Below are 10617 nucleotides of genomic sequence, written 5' to 3'. Positions count from 1 at the left end.
ATGATGATTATCATGAGAACTTCTCTTCCAAGAAGACGTGGGACCAAATTCGAGTGAAAAAGGGGCCAGTGGGATGGAGTAAGGTTGTTTGGTTCACGCAAGGGGTGCCCCGGTACTCGTTCATTACTTGGCTTGCTGTAAAGAATAGGTTATCCACTGGTGATAGGATGCGGTCTTGGGGGATGATACAGGGTTGTACGTTGTGTGGCGAGGTTGATGAGACAAGGGACCATTTGTTCTTTGCATGCCCATACTCTTATACGGTTTGGCATGGACTGGCAAATCGCATCATGGGTTCTCATACTGATCCGGACTGGCAGCTCACACTAGACCACATGGAGGGGCTCCGAGATGGGTCAATGGATACTATTCTTATCAAAATGTTGTTTCAAACAACTATTTATCATATCTGGAGGGAACGGAATGCGCGGAGGCACCACACTAGTTGGATGACAGCAGAAGCTATGGGCAAGACAGTAGACAAAGTGATAAGGAATCGCATTTCATCGCTTAAGTACAAAGCATGGCATAAGCTTGAGGGGCTTATGCGACGGTGGTTCACTCACACTATGTAGTCATGCAGCTCTTCTATCTTTTTTACCTTATTTTAGTTTATACTTAGTCAAACATTGTTTAGCAAAGTAGTTATTAAAACTCTTATTCTTTGTAAATGTTAGTTCCCATAAAAGATGAATAAATTTGAAATTTCATCAAAAAAAAAAAAATCTTATTATTATTGTACATTCGGTTAATAGAATAGAACAAAACAGATATTACATTGTAGGAGAAAAAGAATCATAGGACGGAACAAGAGATATGATTAGTAGATAAGATGGTTGAGTTGCTGGAGTTGAAGAGAAGGAGAAACCACCACATATGATGGAAGATAAGGAAAAAAAAGGTGGGAGAAGGTAAAGAGATGACGAGCGGTGGTGGTAGTGGAAAGAAAATTGTAGCGATGGTGGTGGAAAAAAGAAGATGGCAACAATGGTGGAAGCAAGATGGTGGTGACGAATGAAACAATCGGTAACAGCGGTGGTGGAAGTAAGATGGAGGCGACGAATGAAAAAATCGATAACGGTGGTGGTGATGATGTTACAGATGGAGGTCATGATTAAGGCAAACCAAGAAATGGATTAATCAGAGATGGAGCAAAAAAAATTGTAAATAGAAAGAGAGAGAAGAAAAATTTGTGGTGTGTGTAGTATGAAGAGTAAAAAATAATTAATACAGAATATACACATTATCTAGTCATTATATTGTTATAATTAATTCTCTAATTATAGTTTTTTATGGTTATTGTCTTATTGATGCCAATTTCCTTTTTTAATAAAATTAAACTAAGGGTGTGACTGGTAACCATCGAAGAACATTAGGAATGAATAGGAAAAGAATGAATAGGAATAAAAATTTGGGAATGATGAGGAATGAGAGTTCCTTATCAAAATTAACAAGGAACAAATTTGCATTATAATTCTCTACAAAAAAGGGAATGATGAGGAATGAAGAGGAAAAAATATTCCTCATGAATGGTAACATTTTTGAGAAACGTTAAGGAATGTAGTGTTCCTTTTCGTTCCCTTGGTTACCATTCAAACCCTAAGGTTTTTTTATCAACTGAATATATAATTTACACTATAAAAAAAGGAGTACAAATAGCCAATTAGCTAAGCCTGCGGAACATCAAATACATAAAATAAAAAGAGTAGACATTTCTTCAATAAAATATCTAGTACCTGATATTTTCTCTCGAGTGATATATAGGTCAGGAAGTAGAGACCTCCAGTATTTTATATCAAACAGATTGTTCCCAAGATCGATACTTTTTTCTGAGTTGTTTAAGATTCTTGTAACCAAACATGGCGCCATTCCATGGTCCAAGTCTGTTGGAGAACATATAAGAAACCCATCCCTTCTGCTTCTGAAATTGATGTAGCCCCTGAAACCTTTCCCATACCTGAAGCAATATAAGAACACCATTATCGGTTTGAACCCATACAAGTTTCTTAAATATATATATATATATATATTATTATTATAATTATTTCATTTATGTTTAGATTTTGTCAAACAAATAAAACATTCCTAGAGTGACATCTGTGCTTTTTCATCGTCAACCGGTTCTTAAAACCCTTTTGTTAAGAACTTTATATTGTTCTTTCTTATTTTTAACTATTTTGCATTTATTAAAAAAAATAAGAATTCCTCCTAGCTAAACCTGCTGCTGTTGGAGCTACTCTAAAAGCATGATTATCCAGAGTCCTTAGTGAGATTCTTATTGCGTGGGTCCCCACAAAACTTTTAAGGATCGATTACAAAAACTACTAATTAAGAACCGATTTTAGTGAGTCTGTTCACGGGTTCCACTGACTCGTGGCGACCCGCGATTGGTTTAATTTTTAATTTTTTTTTTTTTAGAAAAAAAAAACCTAAGAAACCCAAATGGATTTCTTAGGGATAAACATGGCCTGAGACCCGTTATCATACCTCACTATCCAACCAACTCCCGTGTCCTCTCACTCACTTCGACTGCCTTAAAAGAGCATGATTCAGATGGGCAACAATGACATTTGAATCATTAGTTGTTCGAATAAGAAGAAGAATAAAAGGTTTTTGCAGTTTGTCATTGTAATTTTTGTTTATTAGTTATATAGCTTTGCACATCAGAATTAATTTGTGGGAAAAGGCTGATATTGCAGGTGTTTATATTCCTGGTAAGTACATAGTGTTTTGTTCCAAATTGGAAGATTAATGAAATAAAAGTTGTTACTAGACAATTCCTTTAGTTTATTACTTAATTTGCATAGCCTACAAGTTTGCATCTGAATATATGATCTTTTGGACAAACAACTGTAATTTTTTTGGGTATCCGGTTTTTCTTGGATGTTAGAACAAGTCCAACAATAATATCTAAAGAGAGTATGTATTATTAAAAAAATAAAAATATTCAAAAATTATGTAAGAGAACAAGAGGGAGTTCTCTGCAAAGAGGTTTTCAGATATTGTGTTTTACAGTTGTTATGTTTTTATTGGCTTTAATTATGAGGGAAAACTGAAATATAACTTTCTTTACAAATATTATTTTTTGTTTTTTCTTAGAAACTTTGATAGTTTTGCCGATAAGGTTGGAAACATAAGGCCAACTTTTCTTTTCTTTTTTACTAAAAAAAGGGGTTGCCTTTATGTTTTGAGTTCAAATGGGATTTAATTTGCTTTAGACTAGTTTTTTTTTGGTCAAACAACTAATTCATTAATCTAAAAACCGTCTACACCCCCGAAAGAGAGATATTGTTTGCTAGAGCCAGAACTGACTTAGCCACAGAGTCAGCCTCAAAGTTTTCAAGGCGAGGAACAAACACAAAAGAGATAGTCTCAAAAACAGAACTGAAATGAAAGATATCAAACAAAATCCCAAATAGAGCTGGCCTTGATTCTTTAGCATTCACCAGTGAGATGAGGACTTTGGAGTCGGACAGAACCGTGAGTGATTTAATGTTTGACGATGCAGCTCTCATGACTGCCGAACGAACAGCTATGGCTTCTGCCATTAAAGCTGAGGAGATAGAACCTTGGGTGAAGCTGATGATTGGTAGCGGCGGTGAGATGTTTCCTTTGAAGATGCCTCCTATTCCGCAAGTTTCGGTGACTGGGATCCACGCAGCATCTACCCAACAGGATGGTCCCGAGATTTGACGAGGAGCTCGTGTTGCTGGTGGAGCGGGCATGTGTTGCTGTCGAGAGCCGACCTCCACCGTTTGGGCTGCTTGCCACTCCTTCGCATCTCGGATTGACTTGAGGATCACATCCATTTCTGAGAATGATCTGTCATCAAAACACAATTTATTACGGGATTTCCACAAATTCCACATTATCCATGGCCACAATGGCACCGAGAGACCCACAGGGGGCAGAGTTATCATCTTGCGACCATCAATGAGTATGGTAGCAAGCGAGGGGGAGTTACATCCTGGTATGCAAGCAATGGGAGCAGAGTCCCAGACCGTTTTAGCAAAAGGACAGGTTCTGAAGACATGGAGGTCATCCTCATAGTCCCCGCATCTCTTACAGGGGAAGGGGAGGACGCCTCGAGACTCTAGGTTGGATCTGACAGGTATCGCCTTGTTGATGACTTTCCAAAGGAAGTCTTTAATTTTTGGGGCAGTCTGAACATTCCATACATGCTTGAGCCAGTCAAAGGGTTGGGGCAGTGTCGTTGTCGTGGCCTCTGATGCGCACGCAACACCGTACCCCGTCTTTGTTGAGTACTCCCCATTCATCTCCGGAAGCCACACTAGTTTATCTTCCACATGTGTTGCACTAGTGATGATCTTAAGGATTTGACCTTCATACTGAGGAAGATGTTTCCTGATATCCTCCATCTTCCAGGTATTAGAGATGGGGCAGAGGAATCTGCTAACTCTGAGGGAGACGTCCGAGTGTGGTGGTGGCCCGATAGGTGTAACTGGTCTCGAGCAAGACAGCCATGGATCACTCCACACCTTGATACTCTATCCATTACCCACCACCCATCCGAGTCCTTTCTTTAGTAGTTCGCGGCCGGCGAGAATGCTTCTCCATCCATGTGACGCCGCTGCTGGAGCAGTACACACTAAGAAAGAGGAGTTCTTTGCATATTTTCCAAGTAAAACTTGAGCCACCAGTGAAGTAGGATCATTAATCAGGCGCCACCCTATCTTTGCCAATAGGGCACCATTAAACTTCTTTACATCTCTAAACCCAAGGCCTCCAGCATATTTCGGTTTCGTGAGTGTGGACCAAGCCACCCAGCACATTTTCTTCTTTTCTGGGATCGCGTCCCATCAAAAGCGGGTGAGGAGGGACTGGATTTGTTTGCAGAGAGATGCTGGAAGCTTAAAGCAAGACATGGCGTAATTTTGCATGGCCGCGAGAACAGACTTCAAGAGGACTTGTTTTCTTGCCCCAGATAGGAAACATGTAGTCCAGCTGTTGATCTTTTGTCTAATCCGGTCCAGGATCGATGCAAATATATCTCGCTTCTTTCTTCCGAACAGCTCGGGTAAGCCAAGGTATTTATCTATACCTCCTTCTATCGCTATCCCCAAGGTTGCTTTGGTTCTTGTTTTGACTTCTTGTGGGGTCTTGGCTGAGAAGGTTATAGATTTCTGAAGGTTTATTTGCTGGCCGGAGACAGCTTCATAAGTATTGAGGATCTCTTTCAGTTTCAGTACCCCCGTCACACTAGACCTACAGAAGAACATAGTGTCGTCTGCAAAGAGTAGGTGGTGGATGGACGGACAGCCTCTAGCCACCTTGATGCCTGTAAGTGTACCCTTCTCTTGCGCTTGGTTGCAGAGGGCTGAGAGAACTTTTGTGCAAAGTATGAAGAGGTAGGGTGATAGGGGGTCGCCCTGTCGTATGCCACGAGATGGTTTGACTGACCCCTGAGGTGATCCGTTGATGAGGAACGTGTATGACACAGATTCAACACAAGCCCTTACCCACAAGATCCATCGTGGGTCAAAGCCCAGTTTAGAGAGGACCATTTGGAGGAAATTCCACTCGATCCGGTCATAGGCTTTGCTCATGTCCGTCTTTACCGCCATGGAACAAAATTTCATTGCCTCAGATGTCCATAGAAAGTGGAGCGTCTCATGGGTGATCAGCACATTATCGGCAATCGCAAGACCCGAGACGAAAGCTGATTGGGATTTGGAAATGATCTGCGGTAGGAAGAGTTTGAGTCGCCTAGTGAGGACTTTAGCAATGATCTTATTATGTGTATTGCATAGCGTAATCGGTCTGTAGTCCGCAACCTGTCTCGGACTTGAACCCTTTGGGATAAGGCGGATGTGGGTTTCATTCTGTTGTGGCTCGAGGATGCCGGTTTCAAAGAAGCGCAGGACATCCCTTGTGACATCTTCTCCCACAATATGCCAATAGGCCTGGTAGAACTTTGATGAGAATCCGTCCGGTCCCGGCGCCTTTCCTCTATGAATAGAGAAGGTAGCTTCCTTGATCTCTTGTGTACTTGGCATTCTCGTCAGCTGCTCATTCATCTCGGTTGTGACTTTCCCGGGAGGAGGTTGTGGATTATTGAGAAGTCGCCCACTGTCTTGGTGGAGAACATGTCTTAATAGTAGTTGGAAATGACCGAGACAATATACGTTTCTTCATAAAACTCTTTTCCCTGAGAGTCCTCAATAACCGCAAGCGAGTTCTGGAGTCTTCTCGTCCTTGTAGCTGCATGGAAAAACCCGGTATTTCTATCATCGTTTTTCAGCCATTGGATTCTGCTTCTCTGGAGCCAGAATTCTTATTCTTCCTTATATCCTGCTGTAAGAGTTTTGACCAACTCCTCTATGAGAGGGAGGTCAGGAACTGCTGCGGAGAGTGCCTTATCTAGTGCCACTCTTGTTTCAGTCACTACTTGGTTAGCTTTGAGATTGCGCTCTTTCGTCCATTGGATGATCCTTCTACGGCATGAGTTCAGCTTTTGAATGACTGTAGCTAATGGGGATTTGTTCCACGTAGTGCCTATCAGGTCCGTAACTTCTTCGTTGTCAGTAAGGGTTCTGTTGAATCTGAACAGACCTCGCTTCCTTGGCCCTGACGCGTTGAAATATGTGACTAGTGGTCTATGGTCGAATCCTTCAAAGCGAAGGTACCAACTACGGCCCATAGGGTAGAGTTCCGACCAAGAGCAGTTAACCATGGCACGGTCGAGACGCGATTTGATGAAGTGTGTGTACCGTGTTCCTCTCCATGATAAGTGGTTACCAGAACCATTGACTTTCTTGTTGCATTATTTTCTAGTAGACCAGAACCATTGACTTTCTTCCCGCCTTATTACTTTCTGGTTTTATATTCCATCGTACTCTTTCTGGAGCATATTATATTATCTTTCTTAGAAATTCTCAAAGAAAAGGCCAGCTTGCATGGCGCCAGGTTGCGGAATGGAATAATTCCTTAATAGTGTACGATTATTAATTTTGTAAAGTGTCAATATATGTAACGAGCGTCCCACTCCGTCATTATTGACTTAATTGTTTATTTAGCAACCATGGAGGAGATAGCCTGAGACGGTTTCTGAAGGTAGGTAGCCAGTGAGTATTAAACATTTAATCTTTAGCTTGTCACACTCAATTAATTTGGAGAGCTGAAGAATTCTATGTTCTATAACTTGGCTAATTCGAGACTTTTGATTTTTGATTGGTGAGTTTCTTGACTTCTTTTTTTTGGGTCCTACCAGAACACTTGGAGATCCTTACTGAGTTCGGCCATTAGAGATGAACAATTTGGAAAGAAGCGATCCTTCTCAAGAAATTGAAGGACCAGGTCCAGTTGACTCAGCTGAACCTAAAACGACGAACATTCAGGAAGCTGTGAGAGTGGATATTGCACTACCAAACACATCATCACCCAGTCAAATTTTCACCCCTGGAAGAGAGGAATATCTGAATCTCTGTGTTCCTCTGTATCAAGCTGCTCTGAAAGGTAAATGGAAAGATGCCGAAGTAATAATTGATCGGAACAACCATATTGTACGAGCAGCAGTTACTCGTAATCAGGAGACGACTCTTCACATTGCTGCTGCTACAAAGCACAAGACATTTGTGAAACATCTTCTTACAAAAATGAGTAAAAGTGATTTGGCCCTGAAGAACAAAGATGACAACACAGCGATTTGTTTCGCAGCTGCCTCGGGAACTAAGAAAATTGCTGAAATGATGGTCGATAAAAATGAAGATCTTCCAATGATTCGAGGCAATGGAAAAGTGACACCACTTTACATGGCTGCTTTGTTTGGACATAGGAAGATGGTTTTGTACCTTTATGACAAGACAGACTTTGAAAGACTAGGTGATTCCGAGCTTGTTGATCTCTTTCATGCCATCATAGGAGCTGATATCTATGGTAACTATTTTTTTCTTTTTCTTTTTTTTTCTCATTTTGTTGATTTATTTTATTTTATCTTGTCTTTTTGTTAAACAACCTCTGTTCGTATCATCAATCATGCAGTATTAGGCTATAGTATCATTTGAAGATACTTTGTTCAAGACTTCTAAACCCCTTTTACTGTCCTGTCAGATATATGATACATGTGTGATTTCTCTTAAACAGATGTTGCTCTGAGGATGTTTGAGTGGAAGCAGTCGTTAGCCACTTCGCAAAATAGTAGTAGAGAGATTGCTTTGCACTTAATGGCACGGAAACCTACAGCAATTGGCCGTGAGAGACAACTCAATATCTTTAAGAGACTAGCAAACTCCAGTAAGTACATAAATTTGTAATACCCCTGCCGATATAAACACATTTAGTACAGGAAATATCACACAGGCTTGAACTGCTCACATTTCATTTATCTAGTTTTTGAAGGTCTCTACTTTGAGGATAAAATGATGGGTTTAGCTCATCAACTGGTTGATAGTATGTGGAAATTGGTTGTGAAGCTGCCTGAGCCGAAAGTCTCAGAATTACTTAGGACACCAACGAGGTTACTCTTCGATGCTGCATCATCAGGGAACGTTGAGTTTCTAGTGATTCTAATCCGTGCATATCCTGATCTTCTATGGAAAGTAGACGAGAAGAACCAGAGCCTGTTTCACATTGCTGCATTAAACCGTCATGAAAGCATCTTTAATATCATTTACGAACTCGGTTCCATCAAGGATTTGATAGCGGCATATAAGGAGGTTTCAACTAGAAACAATATGTTGCACCTCGTAGCTAGCTTGCCTCCTCCTGGTCGTTTGCAGATAGTGTCCGGGGCAGCACTTCAAATGCAAAGAGAACTTCTTTGGTTCAAGGTAATATTAATATACAGAATCTCATGTTTCAAAAAAGATAATAATAAAAGAACATACAGAATCTCTCAAGTTTTGGTTTAGTGTATCTTACAAAACTAGGTTTCTTCTCTTTTGCATTGTAGGCTGTGAAAAAAATTGTCCCTCATTCATATATCAAGGCCAAAAACAGCAAAGGAGAAGTGGCACAAGATCTCTTTACAGAGAAACACAAAGAACTGCGAAAAGAAGGAGAGAAATGGATGAAAGATACTGCAACCTCATGCATGCTCGTCTCAACTTTGATAGCCACTGTGGTTTTTGCTGCGCCTTTTACAGTACCAGGCGGGATTAATGACACAACCGGGTTCCCCATCTTAAAGAATAAGGTGTGGTTCAATGTTTTCCTACTGTCAGATGCAGTTGCTCTTTTTTCTTCATCAATTTCCATAGTGATTTTCCTCTCCATCCTCACTTCAAGGTACGCTGAAGATGATTTTCTGGTATCGCTACCCTCGAGACTGATGTTAGGTCTGTTAGCGTTATTTGTCTCCATAAACAGTATGGTCATATCCTTCAGTGCTACATTGTTCTTGATCCCAGACTGGAGTTTTGCATGGAACCTAACTCTCCTCATCTGCCTTGCTTTCATCATCTCTCTGTCATTTGCTCTGCTACACGTTAAGCTTTGGTTCGACACTCTGCGCTCCGCCTATTGGTCCAAGTACCTCTTTCAGTCACGAAGCCGGAGATTATATCTTTGAAAGGTCTTGCGTTTAATTTCCTTGAAAGGGCATATATGAGCTTTCTAGAATTTCACATTTTATTTGGTTCAAGATAAAAGTCTATTAAGACCGTGGTTCCATACAAGACCTGGTCCTGATTATGAATTTGTCAACTTGACTGAATCATTTTCTGTTTTGTTTTTCTTCTCTTGTACGTAATTTCCATGTTATAAAGACGTAGTTGCATCAGTGTCGTGATCTCACCTTACAAGATCGAATATGTGACCTCCACAACAAGGGCGACGAGATGTCTTTTGTCTCATCCGGTCTACTCCACGGCTATAAAAGAATAGCTCTGTTGACCGAGCAGGAGAGATTTTTTTCCCGAGAACTTTGAGAGAGATTTTAGAGAGATAACTTACCGACCTCGATTCTTATTACAAAGCTATCTATTATATAGCGAGCTCGACTTTAACATCAAACCTCCATTTATAAGAACAAAACTCACGTTCACAAACAGGGCGTCTAGCTCTGGTGGTAAAAGGCTCACAGCTGTGAGTACCGCCACCTGGATTCGATTCCCGGCCACTGCGGATTTCACATTCGGGCCGCAGCGACACAGATTAGTCCCTTGGGCCTAGGAAGCCGTTGGGGAAACTGTGTATAATCAAAAAAAAAAAAAAAACTCACGTTCACCCTAGAATTCATCTCTCATTCTACCACCAATCAAAATGCCAAATAGATAATATTAAATTTATTTAAAAATAATTATAAAAAAAGAATAACGCCAATTTTAACAATGATGACGCCGCTAGCTAAATCGTAAAACCTAAATCTTAAATTCTAAACTCTAAACCTTAAATCCTAAACCAAAACCAAAACCCTAAACCTTACACCCTAACACTACAAGAAAACATCAAGGATTCTGAGGGAAAAAATCGTCGGAATTTCGTCGGAATATCGTTATTCCGACGACATACCGACGAAACACGTCGTCGGAAATAATTCCTCGGAATTTATTTTTTTCTCGGAAATCCCTCGGAATTTTCTGTCGGAATTCTGAGGAAATAAATTTCCGAGGAAATTCCGAGAATCACTAGTTTGTCGGAAATGTCCTCGGAATATAC

The 10617-nt window shown here is 40.6% G+C and overlaps 1 protein-coding gene across 6 annotated transcripts; it reads left to right on the top strand.

The window, feature by feature from the left end:
* Window positions 1-4983: 4983 nt before the first annotated feature.
* On the top strand, window positions 4984-9724 carry LOC106312925 (ankyrin repeat-containing protein At5g02620-like). Of its 6 annotated transcripts, none has more exons than XM_013750623.1 (6): window positions 6983-7074; window positions 7232-7896; window positions 8104-8253; window positions 8350-8789; window positions 8912-9246; window positions 9369-9724. In XM_013750623.1, exons 2-6 carry the CDS (start codon window positions 7269-7271, stop codon window positions 9448-9450), a joined length of 1635 nt encoding a protein of 544 aa, XP_013606077.1. In that variant the 5' UTR covers window positions 6983-7074; window positions 7232-7268; the 3' UTR covers window positions 9451-9724. The 6 variants fall into 6 exon arrangements, with proteins under 6 accessions (XP_013606076.1, XP_013606077.1, XP_013606078.1 ...); XM_013750624.1 differs by having other exon boundaries at window positions 8912-9154; window positions 9369-9489; XM_013750625.1 differs by lacking the exon at window positions 9369-9724 and adding an exon at window positions 9247-9339 and having other exon boundaries at window positions 8912-9154.
* Window positions 9725-10617: the final 893 nt, after the last annotated feature.

The sequence above is a fragment of the Brassica oleracea genome, chromosome C9 (genome assembly GCF_000695525.1).
Source record: "Brassica oleracea var. oleracea cultivar TO1000 chromosome C9, BOL, whole genome shotgun sequence".
NCBI classification, from domain to species: domain Eukaryota; kingdom Viridiplantae; phylum Streptophyta; class Magnoliopsida; order Brassicales; family Brassicaceae; genus Brassica; species Brassica oleracea.
This window is presented reverse-complemented; position numbering and strand designations above follow the sequence as displayed.